At 53.2% G+C, this 18,785-nt stretch overlaps 1 protein-coding gene, 2 long non-coding RNA genes and 1 other non-coding gene across 5 annotated transcripts in view; 1 reads left to right on the top strand and 3 right to left on the bottom strand.

Annotated features, from left to right (window-relative positions):
- LOC117868206 (discoidin, CUB and LCCL domain-containing protein 1-like) overlaps positions 1-11,685 on the top strand; it is a 62,778-nt gene extending 51,093 nt beyond the window's left edge. Inside the window, exons 11-15 of the mRNA XM_034753981.1 lie at positions 842-934; positions 2,625-2,715; positions 4,191-4,228; positions 6,275-6,397; positions 10,427-11,685. Coding sequence (XP_034609872.1) covers positions 842-934; positions 2,625-2,715; positions 4,191-4,228; positions 6,275-6,397; positions 10,427-10,941 — 860 coding nt within the window. The 3' untranslated portion in view covers positions 10,942-11,685. The remainder of the gene's footprint in view (positions 1-841; positions 935-2,624; positions 2,716-4,190; positions 4,229-6,274; positions 6,398-10,426) is intronic.
- A 104-nt stretch (positions 11,686-11,789) lies between these two features.
- On the bottom strand, positions 11,790-14,278 carry LOC117868207. Its single transcript, XR_004643583.1, has 3 exons — positions 13,905-14,278; positions 13,181-13,512; positions 11,790-12,451 (listed from the first exon to the last, which is right to left on the bottom strand). It is a non-coding gene; the product is annotated as an uncharacterized LOC117868207 (long non-coding RNA).
- A 2,325-nt stretch (positions 14,279-16,603) lies between these two features.
- On the bottom strand, positions 16,604-18,780 carry LOC117868300. 2 transcript variants are annotated; one of them, XR_004643603.1, is made up of 3 exons: positions 18,060-18,780; positions 17,661-17,796; positions 16,604-16,647 (listed from the first exon to the last, which is right to left on the bottom strand). It is a non-coding gene; the product is annotated as an uncharacterized LOC117868300 (long non-coding RNA). The 2 variants fall into 2 exon arrangements; XR_004643602.1 differs by lacking the exon at positions 16,604-16,647 and adding an exon at positions 16,739-16,927.
- On the bottom strand, positions 17,005-17,146 carry LOC117868456. Its single transcript, XR_004643639.1, has one exon. It is a non-coding gene; the product is annotated as a U11 spliceosomal RNA (small nuclear RNA).
- Positions 18,781-18,785: the final 5 nt, after the last annotated feature.

Genomic DNA, 18,785 nt, shown 5'->3' on the forward strand with positions numbered 1-18,785 from the left:
GCTCCACTGTGGCTGATTGGGAGCAGAAGGGGCTGCCCAGTCAGACTGAAGTGTGGTTACCACGAGCCAGCAACAGCATCCTCCACCATGGACCTGTGTTGGCGTCATTGCTGCATGGCTCTTGGGTGCAGGGGGCTGCCCTCCTCTCCAGTGGCTCCCGGGGTGCTGAGGAGATGAGCCTGAATCCCAAGACCGCTCTGCACCGGTTAGCTAAGGATTAAAGCACACGCTTTGCAGCCAGGGTGGGGGCAGATGGAGATGAATTCCATCCAAGGGACAGAGCCAAGTGGCAGCTGTCTCTGCTTGTAAGCTAAGCTGGGTTGGGCTGCCTCGTGCCTCATTGGGGAGACTTACACATAGCGTGCAGAGGGGTTGGAAGTGAGCCACTCCCCCAGGTAAGGGCTGGGGTCCTTTCCATGTGTCCATTAAAGATCCCAAGGCAGGTTAAACCTGGCTAGATCCTCTTTAGCTAGTGCATCCTGCCACTCTAAATTCCCCCTGCAGTTTCAACTTGATTTTCTTTCCTTCCTGTCCTCAACTGCTGTGTAACACTACAGCAAAGTGTTAGACAAGCTGCCATCCACCCCAGAGGTAGCTGCATTGCAGCAGAGGGATGAAAAGCACAACCAAGAGTGTTGCCATGGAGTCAGATAGTGTTACCATCAGCTTGGAACAACCAGGCTTCCGCTGGAAAACAGCCACTTCTGCCCCCTGTGGCCTGCCCCGTGCTGCTGTCTAGGGAGCAGGGCAGGTTCAGGGAGACACAGGCCAGATTCTTTGCTGGAGAAGAGTAGTTGCTTGTGGCATGTTAATGGTGCTTATTAAACCGTGTTGTTTGCAGTATCCAGTGCCCCAAAGGAGGTTCCCATCCTGACCAGCATCCCCACCGCTCGCACCCCGATCCCTGGAGTCGCCATAAATCCAGAGAAAGCAGGTAGGTGCAGCTCAGTGGTCCTAGTGGTCCAAGCTGGGGGAAGACTTATCTTCAACTCTGCCACTGACTCACTGTGCAACTCTGAGGAAGTCAGTCATTTCGGGACCAATTTTTAAGTTACTCACGTGAACCAGTAAACGGGCAACCCTGGGATGAATCTGGGCATGCAAATCCAAGATGTGCAAACCCAAATGGCCAGTTAGATCTGTGGTCGGCTACTGGCTTGTGCAGACACCTGATCAGTGCACACTACAGAGGCAGTTGTACATGCAAATTAGGCTCCTGTTTGCACATGCAGGTTAGCTTATGCAATTGGATACAGATATTTTAAACAAGCCAGGGTGTTAACCTTTGTGCCTCAATTTCCCCACCCAGAATGTGGGGATAATAATGCTCTCTTGACAGTGGAGCCATGCAAGATAAGAAAGAAAGTTTCAAAGCGCAGCTCGACATCCGACTCCCCCTGCGCAATCAGTGGGAATTGGGTCCCTAACTCTCCTCTGTTCCTTTTAGAATCCCCCCTCGTTAACTAGCATGTATTGAGCACTTTGAGGATATAGGCTCATCCCCAAACTTCTGTGCCACTGCTCCTGCTGAAGCCCATGAGAGCAGCATTAGTCCCTTACGGCGCTATCAGCATCTGTTACTTGGTCTTGTTTCGGACTGTGACGTGTCTCCTCACCCACTGCTCGGAACGCCTGCAAAGTTAGGCAGGGATGTGGATGGGAGGTGGGGGCCGCTTGAGTCAGACGGGAGGGAAAGGGATGGTCTGAAATGAGCTGGAGGAACTCCGAGCAGGGTCCAATGCCTGAGCCCAATGCCCTTGTGCTGCATCACTTCAGATGGACCCAGCACAATTCCGTCCCCCTCAGTGCAGAGCAAACCGGCAGTGACATAGCTGGGAATCGGGCCCTTTATTTCAATAAGGAAGATCTGCCCAAACTCTGCTTGCACTAATAGTGGTATCAATCTGGAGCGACTCTGCATTTACACAGGTGCAGCTGAGGTCAGGGGTTAAAGCAAGGGGGGAGAAGTGATGGAGAATTCAGCTCCTTTTCCCCTGCTAAAGCAGCAGGGATCTCCCCTTCCCCTCCCCAGCTGGTGCAGTAGGAGCTACCCCTCCCCTTTCAATCTCCTTTAACCAGAATTTGGCCTCTTGAGTTTCGTTTGCAAGCTGTTCACCTGCCCATTGATTGCAAAAATGCAGGGGAACATGTGGTGACCTGAAGCCTGTTACATGAGGTTTGTATTGTCATCAAAAGGAGGATTAAATAACAGAGCTTTTTAAAAAACTCCTGCCACTATTGAAAGTTTTCGGGAACTTTTCCCTGTGGTTGTGGGCAATCTGCCTTTCTAACAATACTGTCCAGGGTTGTGATCCTTGACAGGTCTAATCAGACTCATGCCCCTGAAGCCAGTCGAGTCACAGTGGGGTAAATCAGGAGTCACTGCCCTGCACCCAGTGGAGTGACCCGGGCATAGAAGCAAAGAATCAGATTCTGTATTTTCCTTTACCTACCATGGCTCCCGTTGGAGTCAGGGCTGCAGTGCCGCAGCTTGGACCCTCTGCAACGGGGTCTGGAACTGTGCATCCTCGGGGGGGTGGGGTGTAACCAGCTCCCCCGGACACCAGGGGGGAGGGAGGGAGGGACAGAAGAGCCCTTTGCTGAGTCCCTACTTCCTTCCCCAGGCTCCATGTTACTGGTGATGCTGCTGATCGGGGGCTTTGTGCTGCTCTCGTCTGGCCTCTTGCTGCTGGCTCTCCTCTGCCGTAAGAAGAGGTGGGTAACACCCTTCCTGCCCTCTCCCCGCTCCCTGTTTCCCTTCATCATCTCCCAGCACCCCCTGCAGAGGCTCCCAGAGCAGGGTGCTCTCCCCCGGGATCAGATGTGTCCCTCACCAAGGACACCAGGGGCGGAGTTGCTCCTGAACCAGAACCTGCTGCTGACAGAAGCCAGGGCTGGGCACACAGGCTGTGGGGTCAGCACCCCCCCAAGGCTGGGCTGGCACCCGGCAGTCCCCACTGACCATGCCTCTGAGAGCCCAGCCACACCAGGAGGCAGCCCACCCTTTGCAAAGCTCAGGGCCGACCTTCTGGAGCCCCGAAGGCTGCACTGAAGGTAAAAGCCCTCGACCGTAATGGTTGCTGCAGCTTGTGCTCCTGAGCCCTGGTGGCCAGTGTGCTAGACGCACAAGCTGCTCACCGGCATCCCCTGCTGGGGCTCTGTGGGCTCTAGTGACTCACCCCCCCCAGCCCCTAAAGGAGGGGCTCCTCACAGTACCTCCGCTCTAGGCCTGAATTGCGATCCCCGTCTCGTCGATGGGGGATACTGATGCTCAGTGAGGCAAAGCGAGCTACCCACAGCCGTATAAACCAGCGAGAGAGCCAAGAATAGGACCCAGGAGTCCTGGCTCCCACCAAAGGCGGATTAGGTGTTTGTGAGGCTGTGGCTAGAACAAGTGGGGGCTCCTCCCCACTCCCTCCGCCTGTAGTCCCCCCTGCCCATCTGGCGCTCCTGCTGGGGAGTGAGTCAGGGTGCAGGGGTGCCCATGTTTCTGGGCCTCCCCCCCCCAATTGGTTGGGACCCCTGGGCACGGGCCCTGTTGGCTCAGTGGCTAATCCGCCACTGGCTCCCACTGCCCTGCGCTCACCACTACGCCATGCAGTTGCATTCACGCCTGTGCCTCCGGATTCTCCCATTTCTCCCCCCTTCACAATGGCAGCAACAATATTTGCACAGAGGCCCAAAGCCAAGCTGGCCCTCTGCATCCTGAACTGCTGCCCTGGGCACCTCTCAACTGGTAACCACGGGGCAAAAGCAGAGCTGATCCGCAGCTGGTGAATTCACTGGGGTTTGAGTGGTACGTGCAGGTGAACCCTGACTCCTTGGGCAGGTGCGGAACTGCTGGCTTCAGCCTTCCAGTGCGCACAAGCTCTACAGGAACAGATCAGGAGCTCGGTGCGCTCTGGTGAGCTTAGGAGCTCTGTCCCCCTGAAGCGCACGCTTACCAGGCCCCGGAGATTTGGTTCCCCTGAGACCTTTGGGGAATTGAGAGTTCAAATTATGTGACACCCTGGGAAGTTGTCCACGAACAAAGCTCTGCATTAGCCTTCAAAGACAGATTCTGCCTTGTGCTAGTTCGGAGCAAATGGGCGGCTCTAACCTCTAACCTGGACCATGCGCTGGCTTCACGGGGGCTCAGACTGTGCGGAGCTGCTGTGGACTTGCCTTGTTTCCCCTCTCTCTTTTGGCAGAGAGACAGCAGCTGATCTGAACTGCAGCCTCATGAAAGGTAAGCGCCCCCTGAAGCACAGGATTGGAGTCACCGGGTGGGATGGTAGCCAGCTGGCAAACGGTTGGCCCGGGGCTTCCCTGAGAGTCAGGAAGGGCTGGACTCCGAGAGCGGGTTATTTCCACATTAGCAGCGAAATGAGTCACTCTGGGTTAACGTTTCCTAGTGTGTCTTGTTGGCATGCTCCTCAGCAGACAGATCAGCAAAAGCAAAGCAGCACTTCCCAAGCCCCTCTGAGCTCAGACCCTCAGCCAGGCTGCTCCTCGCTTAAGGGGGATATTGCATGAGCTCCAGTGGGGCTCGGGCCGTGCGCTGGCCTCCTGCTTAGGAGGCATTTCACTCCCCCACAAATGCATCAAAGCCACAATGTTCAGATGCAACTGCTCATTCTCGGTGTCCCCTTTGAGCTACCTTGGCCCAGAACAAAGGTATTTAGGCACCTAACTCCCCTTGAAATCAGTGGGAGAGAGGCACCTAAATACCTTTGAGGATCTGAGTCCTTGGTCCCTATTTTCAGAGCCATTGAGCACCCACTCCTCCTGACTTCAGCTGGGGTTGTAGGTTCCAGCTCTCCATCTCAGCATCTTCGACCCTTCACTGTATTTATCCTCAGATACCCCTGGGAGGCAGAGCAGTGCTGGTCTCCCTGTTGGGCAGATGGAGAACTGAGGCACAGAGCACAGCTAAGGGACTTGCCCAAGGGACACAGGCGATCTGTGGCAGAGCGAGGACTCAGACCCAGGTCTTGCACAGTCTGTGCTGGCAAGCTAACCACTGGGCCAGCCTCCTCCTCAGCCCCACGGTGTCTCAAGTTGGGCACCCAAAAGCAGCAGCCACAGTGACAAATGTTGGCCTAAAGCTTGGATTACAAGCTTGTGATGGAACTCGAAACCCTCCTCCCCCACCAAGGTGTCACTCACACCCACTTCGCTGCCAGCGCTGATATTGCTGGGGATTATCTGGGGGATGGGCAGGTGCCTTTCCTGGCACATGGCTGCTTTGTGTCACAGACAATGAGCGCCACATGAATTCACCTGCCTCCACGGGGCCCGATTCCTCGCTGCCTCCTACGCCATTTACATCTTTGCAGAGAGCGTCCTGCTTGAGTGGTGGGCTATGCTCACTCTGCCTGGGGGGAAAGGCGCAGGGCAGGGGAGAAGCAGCCCGAAGGCTGTGTCCACTCTTAGCTGCCCTTCCCGTCCCCAGTCTCTTTCTATTCCCACATGGGAGTTGTGTCTATTGGAAAAGCTGCTCTGATGTAAACAGCTGCATTTAAAAATCCACCTGGTAACACTGGCGCAAGGGCCTGTTTGCACGGCCATCTAGGGCGTGGCAAACCAGGCTGTAATTCTTCATGCACTAGTGCGACTCTGGGACCAACTGGCAGAGGGTGTAAGGGGTGCACGGGGCACTCTACGGGTTCCATCGTGTGCTTTGACACACTGCTGTTAGCAAGCAGCAGGCCAGAGCCCTGAACAGCCCTCTCAGGGGTTGCCACACACTAAGGCCCCATGTGGAAAACCCCATAGACACTGCCTGAATGCAAGGCAATGTTGCCTAGTGGATAAAACCAAGAGACCTAGGTTCTATTCTTGGCTTTGCCATGGGCCTGGTGGGTGACCTTGGGGAACCCATTTCCCCTCTCTGCCTCAGTTTCTCCATCTGTAAAATGGCATTCGCGATACTGGGCTCCTTTGTGTATGGCCCTTCGATTGCTACTGCTGGAAAGTGCTCTGTAAGGGCGAGGTATTGGTATTAAATCAAGTTAGCGTATAGAACCCAGGAGTCCTGACGCCCAGGCCTATCCTTCCTCCAGGTACTTAGAAGAGCAAAAGGGGGTCAGCAATGGCCTGATTTGAGACGCGGGCTCTAATTTTGCACCCACTGGTTTTCTGGGCCACTCAACTACCTGAACTCCTCTGCAGTTTGTTTCCCTGCTTGCCAGCCCTAACGCTGCAGCTGCACCATGCGCGGGCCCAGCCTTAGGGAAGAGAAGAAAAGCCATCCGACTAATAGAGGCTTGGGGGGTTCTACCTCTCTCCTTAGGGTACCCGAAATTGGAATCCAGCCAGGTGTGCGCCAGCGAGAGCCTGCAACCAGTCAGCTCCGAACTGACCTCGTTCCCCATGGCTGGGACCCCAGTCGAGCTCAGGGGGGCTCATTTGCCAGGTAACGGGGAGCTGGGTGTTCCCTTAGAGCATGGGGGCCACTCATAGAGAGCATCACCTACCCCTCCCTTACCCCTGCTCCGTGGCTCAGGATTGTTCCCTGCAGCGTGTTCTCCAAGGCATCGTCCACGCCAGTTTTCAAATAACTCGAGCAATAGCACTTCCTCGAGAGATGATTGAGCTCTCTTGGACTGTCCAGCCTCCAGAAATGGGACCTGTTTTACCAGAATCAGTCTGATCAGGCCACACTAGACCCACCAAGATTCCCAGGGGAGCCCTCACCCCCACACGTTAGCACCAGCATGTTCGCACTGATGTACCAACCCTTCTCCCTAAGCGTGGGGCAAGGCAGGCCACTTTGAAGATCTGTGACACCTTTTAGTCAAGGATCCCTCAGCACCTTACAAACGCTAACAGCTTCACCTCCCAGGGGTATCAGTATCCCCACTTTACAGCTGGGGAAACTGAGGCCCAGCAAGGTGAAGTGATTTGGCCAAAGTCACTCAACAGATCAGTGGCAGTGCTGAAAACAGAACCCAGGAGTCCTAGTTACCAGACACCTGCTCTAACCACTAGACAATGCTCCCTCCTGTTGCCAGGAACAGAACTCGAGTCCGGACTCCCATTCTCCTGGACAGGAGCAGCCCTAGGTGTTTTGCTGACCAAGGCAGAAAACATCCCCCCCACACCCAGAGCAGCAAAAAAGTCAAGTGGTACAGAGCCCCCTGGAACTTGGCACCCAAGTCAGCTGCCCTGCTTGCCCACCCCCAGCCCTGCTCCTGCACTAGCACCTAGCACCAGCCTCCATGGTCTGCTACCTAGACACATGGACCACCCAAGAATGGAACTTGCAACCCAGCAAACAGAACAGATGGGTGCACAGACAAAGCAATGCTGCACCTGCCAGCAGAGGCCACTGGTACTACCTACACCAGCCAGCCCAGCTCAGCCATAGGGCTTAGGAAAGACCCGCTCCGCAGTCACAGACAGCAGTGAACTGGCTACCTAAGGGGGCGAGAGGAGCGAGGGGGAAATCTCTGCCATTGACACAGGAACCTGCTGTGCCAGTGAGAGGGAACCTTTATAGCATATCTCCCGGAGGGTGCATGCCCTAAGCCACTGCCTGGGATAGAGATCCCTCTCTTGGCATAGGCTGAGAGTGGGCAGCCTTGGGGACAGAGAGCTGAAGTGGATGATACTGCCATGCAGGGCTTCTGTGGCCACCTTCCCAACAGCTTCCCTGATGGGGAAGGGCAGGGGCTTGACAAAGATCTCCAGTTCTCACCTCCCCCATGATCCCCCTGCCAACCCTGATGTGGAAGAACTAGCTGTGCAGGAAAGGATGGAGTTCAGTCTCCATGGCCAGTTAGCCCTCCCCTCCCCTCCAACCCCCACCAGCAAGGGGACCATTTGAGGTGGTGAATTCTCCAGCGTGGGCTGCTGCTTGCTGCAGCCTGGGCCGAGATCCATTAAACTCACTCCCCCGCCATGGCCACTGGTGCTCTGGGCCAGATTCCATCCAGCCTAGCGCTGAAAAGACTCCAGCTCCCATTGTCACTGCTGGCAGCTCCCGAGCCAGAGCAGGCCAGATGGCTAAGCCAAGCTCCACCGGTCAGGTCTCACTGAACCAACCCAGCGCAGCTGCAAAGCACAGCTCCAGTCTCCCTCTCTCTCCCTGGAAACCTTGGCCTGGCTTCCTCTCAGCCCTTGGCACAAGCTGATCCAGGACATGTTTGTAACCCAGGCCCCACTCCCAGTGCCTGATCAGGTCTCTCTGCCCTTCTGTTGTCATGCCTGTGTGTGTGCAATGCTCTGCCTGTCTCTGCACGTTCCAGGACTTGCCTGTCCTGTGGATTTGCCCTAATTTCAGCTGGCTGTTGGAGTCCCTGCATAGGCACGCGCCCTTCCTGCAGACAGGCACTGGCACTAATCGCCCGCCCAGCAGGCAGAGCCCGATCCAAAGGGCGGGTTTTCCTCTCTACATGAGGGGACCACACCAGTGCAGCTACCCTGGCACCTGTACCAAACCCCAGCTGCAGTCAGGGCTGGGCCCAACTCCTCCAAGGTATCTAGGTGCCGAGCTCCCATTGATTTCAGTGGGATTGTGGCACTCATTACAGTGGAGGAGCTGGGCCCCACAGGCTGCAGCGATGGGGTGGGTTCCTCCCTGCACTGGAGCTCAGCTCAATGTATGGATCGGGGGAGGGGGCAGCTTTACACCACCACCTTGGCCCCTTCTTCCCCATGCTGGGTCAGTTCAGGATTACCTCAGCCATCAGTACAGGTCCCAGCCAGCTCCAAGGGTCCCAGCAGCTTGGTGTCGACAGGAACATTTCCCCAACACCTCCTCCTGCACCAGGAGCTGCCCTGCCAAGGGTGTTGTCACCAGCTGCCCTGACTCTGCTGGGGGACCCCTCTCTGTTAGGGGATTCTCTGGGGTCCCCACTGGTGCCTCGATGGTTACCTGACATCCATCAATATAGGGGCTATAAAGGAGCTGCAGGTAGGTGGGTGGCAGAGGGAGGGTGTCCAAGCAAACTCACCAGCCAGGCAGTATTGCAGCAAATTCACCTCAGTCCCCCCCACCTCCGTGTCAACTGTTTGGCGCTGCGACAGTGGGTCTTGTCTCATGATTCTGGCCCTCCGGCCAGGTCCCTCATGGTCTCACCCCTTCTGGGGCAGTACAGGGTCTCACAGGCCAGGTGGCCCCTGACCCAGTATCAGATGAACAGCCCCAGCCTGGGCGCTGTAGTCCTTGTGTCCTTTACCTCAGGGAGGCTTTCCTCCCCCTGTGCTAGGGAGACTGGGGAACTCCAGACCCACCCTCACTGCTGGGTTCCAGATCAGAGTCCCAGAGGAAGTGGCTGGAATCAGCCCCTTACTGGTTCCTTGTCCAGTTTCCTACCACAGGCCATTTCTCAGACTCAGCATCTGGGATCCTCTCCTCTCGGAGGTCTGGATTCTCAGACATCTTCTCTCCCATCTGTTGCTGAAGGACCCTTGCTCCATTCAGGGCCAATCCCCAGCTCTCCAGCCACCCTCTTTTCTCAGTCCTATTGCCACTAGCCACCCTGGTTCTCCCCAGCTGGATCAAATCCTTAATTATCTGCCAGTCTCCCCTCCAGGTGTCACAATGGGCTAATTGGCCTCTCCAGCTCCCTTTAATACTATCATCACAGAGTCTCTTCCTCTCATCTCTGTCTACCTGGCTGTGTCATTCTCTCAGTTTTCAACCAAAATGAAGGGGGGGAGGGGCATAACCCTGTTTTATCCCAGCTGATGTCCTCCCCTGAATGGCTCATTTGTTCCTGGGAGAGCCCAGGCTCAGCAGTTGGGTTTGTTTACCCATACATCTGTTCAGGGCAGGACTTCCCATTGTCCAGACAACCAGGGAGGGAAGATGCCCATCAATTACCATCACAGGGGAGGGAGTTGCTTCCCTCCCTGCACAGGGGGGCTGAGACACTTGGCTCACAGACTTCCCATCCTCAAAGGCTGTGATGGGGGAACAAGCGGTGATGGCCTGGAGGGGGAGGGGAAATGGGCCTCAGTCCAGCAGCAAACATCTGGATGCTTGAGCAGCTGATAACAGTGCCATCCGTACAAAGGAACCTGTCAGCTGGAAACAGGGCAGGGATCTGGGGCCCTGAGTGTATTGTTGGTGATGTCTGGGCATCTCGCCAGCATCTGCACCAGCTGGTGAAAGCCTGGCAGAGAGAGCAATCGGCTGCTTTACTGAGGGTGGATCAGCTACAGGGAGCTGCAATGATTCCCGCTCGGGGTAGGAGCTTAACCAGGGCTGGCGGAAAGAGGTCCCTGGTCCCTCATGGGGGAGGGGAAAGAGGGGGAGAGGCCTGAAGGAACAAGTCACGCCCCTCTCCTCCCCCAGCTCTGGCAGCTGGATTCCCGAGCAGCCAGTGATGGAATCCTTTCCAGGCTCAGGCTGGCAAATCTGTGCCCACTGCAGGGGACTAGCTAGCTCAGGAGCTCGGCTGCCTTTCTAAGGGCTTGTGCTGCTTTTCCTTTGCAGAATACGCTGAGCCCGATGTGGTCCAGGTGAGCCCCAGCAGTCAGACAGCCCCATCCACCTTCAAACCTGCCCTGGACGAAGGCTACACGCTCCCGCTGGTAGTGAACCACTATGACGTGCCGGGCAAGTACCACGAGTACGCAGAGCCCCTGCCACCCGAGCCCGAGTACGCCACCCCCTTCACGGAGCAGGCCCTGGAGGCCACAGGAGCTGCTGCCAAGAAGAACACCTGTGTCATCAAAGTAGTCCCCACTACCCAAGGCCGGGCAGGGTCCCCGATGTCCCCTGGGATCCTGCCACAGTATGACTTCCCAGCTCAGCGGCTTGGTGAGACACCGAACAGCACAAGAGGGGAGGGATCCCACCAAGCCAGCATCGTGTACACGGAGCCCCAGACTGAGCGGACTTTCACCCCGTGGGGTGACGTCCCCACGGGGCTCACCACCTCCCCGGAAGGGCATTGCTTACAGCCCCGAGACTCCCCTCTCACCCACATTTACCACGAACCTTTGTGAGGCTGTGGAAAGGGGATTCAAATCAGACACACGCCAGGCAGCTGGAGAAGGGGGTCTGGCTGCACTGGGGAATCTGCTCTGGGCCTATAGAGCAAGAAGCACTAGCCCTGTCTATCACCAGCAAAGGGAAATGAAATAGCCATGGGGTTTATAGCACTGATCTGTGTGGAAGAGGCTGATCCTTCTAACTACCTGATTAGTTTGTTTTGTTTGGGTTGGTTTTTTCCCTTGAACTTAATAGATACCCCAGATCATCTTCACTTCCCTTTTGGATTCGAAGGGACAGTGTCAGGATCAATGATCATATATAAATATATATATATATATATATCTCCTTTACCTGCATCACTTTTACTGTTTTCTTAATAACCATCGTTTATACTGTGCCATAGGCTATAAAGTGAAAGAGCGCCCCCTGCTGCCCTATGAGCTCTCTAACGCCTCCCTCTGGTATTAAAACTTGAATGGAATTTTACAAACCTCATCAGCTTGTCAGCCCCAAGGTTGGTTTGTTTGTTCTTCTCCCTTTCATGGTGAAAGCAGGCAGGTCAGTTTCACGTTTTGTTTCTAGTCGGTTTCAGTTCCGTGTTTGTCTCCTGTCACTGGCAGATAGGTACCTTTCCAGCGCAAGCTGGTAGGGGGTGTTTAAATCCCAAAACAAAGGCTGCTCTTCCTTGAAGTATAAAATTAAAAGAGCAGGAAAACATGTACAGATAAATTAGGGCTTGTAAAATATTTTTTTTTAAAAACCCACAAACTATGTTTTTTACACCTACACTTCACTGACCAGGGGCTCAGTCCAGCAAACAGTGATGTTATGCAGGCAAATCACATTCCTCACCTGAGTCGGTTTTAAGGAGTGAAATTACTTACATGCGTGTCTGCAGAAAGATATTTAAGTGCTTGGCACCTAAATACCTTTGAAGATCTGGAACTAAGTCCCTCTTTTAAGTCAGCTATGAAGCGACAGGCATTCTCCGCATGCATGGTAGGACACACCAGGGGAAACTGGAATCAAGAACAGAGGAATTGCAATTCTGTGCTCTCTCTATATTGGCTTCTTCACTGATCAAGCAGGCAATGTTTGTAATGGTTGCAAAGTGTGGTGGCCATTCATTTCTATCTGTTAGAGAATTGCACCTGTTTCCTGTGATTTTGCTGCCTCTGCCCCTGCAACAAGCACTTCATCCGAGATCCTTGGAAAGGGACAAAGCTGCATGGCGATCCTAGACAGGAACTGCAGTGCCGAGACAGCTCTGAGGACGGGGAGCATGGTGCTCTTCTTAAGCAAGTGCCAGCGCAGGCCCAGCTCCATGGTGTTGCTCGCGGACAGTAATGTTTCCCAGGGGGGATTTGATCGATAACTGTGTTTCTCTAACAGCAGCCAGATGGATGGAAAAGACCCATTTTGCATTGTCAGAACTGCTCATTCTTGGCCGACCCCATCCTTCCAGCATCTCTGGCTGTCAATTCCTCCAGGGGATGGGGAATGGAGCCTCAAATCTGGGTCCTGTGCTCCCAAGGAGAGAAGAATGAACAACAATAATTATCACACCTAGCTCTTCTAATAGTGCTTTTCCTTAGTAGCTCTCAAAGCACTTTACAAATGAGGGCAGTATCCTTATCCCCATTTTACAGATGGGGAGACTGAGGCACAGAATGGGCATTGACTTGCCCAAGGTCACCCAGCAAAGCAGCAGCAGAGCCAAGAATAACACTCAGGTCTCCTGAGTTCAGTGCCCTATCCACTAGGCCAGCGGTTCTCAAACTGGAGACCACGGTCTGAACCCCTGGGGGTCCACAAGAGTACTCCAGGAGGTGTGTGAGTCATGTCCGGCTCCAGGGAGTCTGCGAGTCATCTCTGGGGCTGCCGGCTCCGCTGATCAACTCCTCCCCCTCCCTCCCAGTGCCAACTGCACACCGCAGTACAGCTGTTCAGCAGCATGCAGGAGGTGCTGGGAGGGAGGGAGGGAGGGGGCGGAGCAGGGATGGGGCGCACTCGGGGGAGGGGGCAGAAAGAGGTGGGGAAGTGGAGGGGCAGAGTTGGAGCGGGGGCAGGAAGAGGTGGGGTGGGGAGCAGGGCCTGAAGCTGAGCAGGGGTTGAGCAGCCCCCCAGGGAAAATTAGAAGCTGGCTTTGGGGTCCTTGAAAAATTTTAAATCAAAATGGGGGTCTCGGGTTGCTAAAGTTTGAGAACGGCTGCACTAGGCCATTCTGCGCCGCCCATTGTCTGCACTCACCCTGTACAGAGCCACACGTGTACACGCCTCCAGAGATGCACACACCCTCAGACACAGATTGCTGTGCAGCCTTTCCTATACACACTCCCCTGTTGATTCCAAAATACTTCCGTAGAGGCACGCACAGCTCCTGGCAGTACCTCACAGCAGGGATAAAGCCCTGTCGCTTTGGCAGCAGCCCCAGGACCATTGGGGGTTCTTTAATATTCAGCACATGGAGTCCAAGCAGCTCAGGGCGCGTGTCTAGTTGCTTTTGCTGCAGATCCATGCGGCACAGCGTTCTGTGGTAACTCCTCACGCACATGCACAGAATGATGCAGCAAGTCCAGGCTCTGCAAGAGATTCCTGTGTGAGAGACTCTTAGCAAGTTCATTACCACGGCGTGGGAGCCCCCTTGTGGTATTTGAACCCCATGACCTACCCCGTTTGCTTTCAGTGCCGGGGAACAGCCATCTTCCCTGCAGTGTTGTGATGCTTGGCGCTGGAGAGGCTGAGCCACCGGCCCTGCTCCGGCTCCCATTATAATCAACAGAAATACTCCCACTGACTACAGTGGGGTTTGGACTGGGTACTAAGTAAGTGCCAGTATTGCAGCTCCCCAGGTTTGGGTGATGCTGCTCCGGAGGCCTCATGGTGCACTAGTGTCACCTGAGGGTTCATGTGTCACAGTACCTGGATCTCCCCAAAGGGCAATTGACTGATTCCAAATAAAAGCCCTATTCACCTAATTGCCCGGCTCCAGTCCCTTGAAGATGAATGGGCCATATCCTTGGCTGGTGGAAATCCACATTGCTCCATGGAGTGATGCTGCTTCAGACTAGTGGAAGATCGGATCTGAATGGATCAATCAGAGCTAGATATTTCCATTTGGAAACCTTCTCCTCCCCAATGGCCGGCTGCATCCAGTTCTGGCTTCCAGTTAGGTTTGTGCCTTTTACCTTGCTACATTGTTTGACTGAGACACAAGTGACATTCCTGTGGTTTAGAAATGAAGTTCGGGTGGGATTAATCCATGGCCTTTTCATTGCACGGTACATGTTCAAAGCGCTGTATGAGCATTCATTCATTAATCTTTGTGGAATCTAGTGGAAGCTAGGAATCATTATTCCCATTTTACATGTGGGGAAACTGAGGTGCAGGGAGGCAAAGTGAATTCCCCACACACACTTAGCAACTAGGGAACTAGGGATAGAACTCAGTTGTTCCTGACTCCTGTCTGTTCATTTCTCATTGCATCCCAAGAACCCACAAACCTCCTGATGCCCAGACCTTTGTATTACCACTAGACCTCCTTTACTTCCACCCAGGAGGACAGAAAGGTGGGAGGCAACAGCCAGCCATTTTACACCTCCTCCCTCTTGGCTACAAAACGTGCTGGGTTTCAGGATCCATGCACTTGGCTACAATGACTTTCTTCCTAGTGCTCCCACCTAAAGCCATCAGCATTCATGGCCTGTGGAGGTGGGTTACTGTGGGCATCGTGTGATCACTTCCCCCTAAGAGCTGGGAATAAAAGTTATTTGGACTAGCAGGAAAACATGTCTAAATGTTTGGAGTTTTTTAAAATCAGTTTTCAACCAAAATGAAGGTTTTTGGTTCAGCCAAAATTTTTCAGGTTTTTGTCAAAAACCTGAACATTTTTTATTTTTCAGTTTGGGGGGCTTTTTCTTTTTCTTTCTTTCTTAGTGGAAAAAAGGGAGGGTTAAAGGAAAGACAAAGGGGAAACAACACCAAAAAACAGAAAAACAGAAGTGTTTTGGTTTTTGAAGACTGGAAAAATTGTTTTGTTTCAGCCAAAAAATAAAAAAAAATAAAAAAAATTAACCGAAAACTGCTGGGGTGATATCCTGTCTCCATTGAAGTCAATGGCAAAACTCCCATTGACATCCGTGGCAAAACTTTTTGAACAATATCAGAGAACGAAGTACTCAGGAAATTTCACAATCTGAAAATGTTGTGCAAGCAGAGCAAATCCAGTATTCCCTGGGAATTGTTTGCATGTCTCTGACATAAACTCGCCTTTCCCAAGAACACATTGAGAGGGGCCTTGAACATCCTTAGGCAGTGCACAGTTACTCATAGCAGGATGTTTCTGCTGGGCTAGTTTCTGTATACAGTCAGTCCCTCAGCACACTAGACACGTGCTTGTCCTTGTCATTTGCACTTTGTGCCATTTAAACTGTGTGGGAGACATTTAACATTTTTAAGATTCATATTTGAAAGAGAAAATCTTTATAGAATCTATCCATCCCCATACACCCCCTTAGCTATCTAACCATCCATCCCCATACACCCCCCCTTAGCTATCTATCCCCATAACACCCTTTATCTAATCTATCTATCTATCTAATCCTCATAGATATCCTTTATTTATCTAATTTATCTGTGACAAAATTCAGTACACTTGGCTACATACACACATACAGGCAGTGAATAAATAAATTAATTACATTAATAAACCATAGTACTGTGCCCAGCATGATGTCTGCGTTAGTTTGCACTGGGAGGTGGGCTGAGCCCCTGTTCTTGATAACCAGTATTAATCTGGAATGATCCCAGCACCCAAATAATTACCTCACCAGCACCCTCCGGCAACCTATCCACCCCCTCTCTTCGATTCAAACACTGCCAGCCACAAGTTCACTTTTAGGAACAATATTTTGCAGATTGCAGCAAGATTTGGGGAAATCTGATTTTTACCCTTGTGGGGGGCGGGGGGCTACACTCAAACAGGGAAACCAACTTTAATTTCACTCGCTAGATGGCCCTCTGTTAAAATAACTGCAAGCATACAAATGGTGTCTTGCTTCTTTTTTCTTTTTTTCCCCCCATGTAATTAATGCTTCAATAAAATCTAACTGCAGGAAGGGATAAATAATGCATCATTAAATATTTAGCAAACAGCAAGGCCAAACACAGAAAAACAGAATGGGGGGAAGAGAAAATACACATATTATGTTCTAGGTAATTAATAATTATATAAAGCAAATGAAATTCTACAGGATAAATGTACTTCCTGTCTGGAAAATTATGAAAGACTTCAAAGCAAGGGGAACGACTATATTTGCATTTGGAGTAGAAATAAATATTCTCTGAACTAGGAATTTAGAAACGTATTTCAAGTATTACACCCAACCACACCCTTAGTGGGAAGGACAACAGTCTGTGACCACTCATACCCGAGAGAGACAGTTTAAAGAGGATGTTACCAAAATATCGGGTCCACCTAGCTGAGAGCCAATAACAGCCAGACAGGGATAAGGAAGAGTTGCTTTATTCTGCAGAAGAAAGGAGAGCTTTGCACCTTAGTACAAAAACTCTGTCTTACACACATTTTACAGATCCTTTATACACATTCAGACAAAGGTCCTTGCAGTGTTAACACTTGAGTGGTGGTGGTCAGACCCGTGCTTTTGCTATCTGGTCAGTGAAAACCGGCTTGGGACCAGCTCCAACTACCGTAAGGCCTTGAAGGGAAGACAGTTGAAAAGTTCAGGCTACTGTGTACTTGAAGTGTCTGCTTCCCCCTAATGGCCACTGGTTGACATAAAGGCTGCTCTGTTAAGGTAGGTGTGTGTGTGGGGGGGGGGGGCACTAGTAACTTTCACAAGAAAAACAGTCCCATTTAAACTACAAGGAGTTACGGAAATACAGTTTAAGGTACTACAAAATCCCTTCCCCTGCACACACTTCACATCATCAGCTAGAAAACTCCCGAACATCCCAAACAAACGTGGTCAGAAACACCTAAGAAGGAAAGAGCTAACTAGAACACACCCTCCAACAGTGCTTTCGAAACTCAATCTGATTTTAACAAGCCACTTCGGGGCGCCGGAACCAACGATTACCAGCAGCCCCAGGAGCAAAAATTGTGCTTCCGAAATCTCTTGATGTCGATTCCGCACGAGGCAGGGTAAGGCCGCAGCCGCCCCACTCCATGTGCCATACATAGCAGAAGCCCTTTTTAACGAACAGCTGGCGGCCCCGCCTCCCCAGTCTGTGATCCAGTCTTAAGGGTCAGGGCGAGATGCCGGTTCGCCCCTTGAGAGAAGCAACTTGTCACATCCCACCACCACCCCCATTAATGCCATCACGGCTTTTTCGTTTACTTTACTGTACTGTACCCAGAAATCGTTCAAATGTGCGCACCAGAGCGGGCCGGCAGGGGATGCAAATCAGGCGCATAGCATGCTGGGATTCCACCCTAGACCAGGCAGAGCAGAGCGGCAGGCGGGGCGGGGCCAGGGTGAGGGGAAGGCGGAGAATCCGCAGCAGCTTCAAAACAAGGGGAAAGATGGAGCCAAGCCGCCGGCTGGCGAGGCTGCTGCAGCCCCTGGGAGAGAGATGGGAGCTCACAAGGGAGAGAGCGGGGGTGGGGGAAGTAGCAGTTTGAAGTAGGCACCTGGGTTTGAACCAGGGACCACTTGATCTGCAGGCCAATGTGTTACCACTGAGCTATCCCCCCATAAAGCCCGCTCACCTCGTTTCAGAGTAGCAGCTGTGTTAGTCTGTATTGGTGCCACCAAGTACGCCTGTTCTTCTCGCTGTAAGGGTGTGTTATACTGGGACCTTCTCCTGCGTGTGGCGTCTCCCCCAGCATTTTTCCCTCCATGCATCTGAAAAAGTGGAGGTTTTACCCACGAAAGCTTATGCCCAAATAAATCGGTTAGTCTTTAAGGTGCCGCCGGACACCATGTTGTTTTGGTGGCTGCAGACTAGGGTGACCAGATGTCTCGATGTTATAGGGACAGTCCCAATTTTGGGGTCTTTTTCTTATATAGGCTCCTATTACCCCCCACCCCCGTCCCGATTTTTCACACTTGCTGTCTGGTCACCCTACTACAGACTAACACGGCTACCCCCTGATACTTTTGCTCACCATCTCGCTTGCGTTGCACTTGGCCGTCTGTCTCTCCTCTTGCTGACCCTCAAGCTCTCTAGTGCCTTTCTTCAGTGTCCGCCGGGTCACTACCTGCATGGATGGGACAAGGGGAGCACAACATGAACACAACCAAGCTATAAGGCGCTGCCCCAAGCTCTGACCCCCCCCCCCCGCATCCCAATGTAAACCGAATTCAGGCCCAGCTCTGCCCAATACCTCTTTGCCCCCCGCCCCCATGATTCGTCTTTTTTTGTGCTTAACATTTCGTAATGAGTCGCTATTATTCACCGCGCCGTAGGCATGTGTAAGAGGGTAGCACCCAGGCAGGGCAGTCACAGACCTGGGGGCCCCCCCGGTGCTCGGCGCTGTACATGGCTCTAGCGCGCCTAGCATCTAAGCGGCCGCCGCATCCTGAGCCATCTCATTGGCTGTGTCCAACCGCTCATTAAACACCCAACGAACCAGCCGTTCTCGCGGGACCGGGGGCGGGACTCTATCTGACCCCCACACACACTCCCCTTCGCCCCCGGGGGGCAGTTACCCGCCCGCGGGACGGCAGCGGGGCCGAGGGGAGCGGGATTCACGGTGGGGGCGCCAAGGGGCCTAGGTGGAGGGGGGCTACGCAAGGCCAGACGGGGAACCTGAGGCGTTGCCATGGGAACACCTCAGGGCGGGGCGTTTGCGCAGAGGTCGGGGGGAGGGGGGCTGGGGCATGCGCAGTCG

Source organism: Trachemys scripta, chromosome 20 (assembly GCF_013100865.1).
Source record: "Trachemys scripta elegans isolate TJP31775 chromosome 20, CAS_Tse_1.0, whole genome shotgun sequence".
NCBI lineage: Eukaryota > Metazoa > Chordata > Testudines > Emydidae > Trachemys > Trachemys scripta.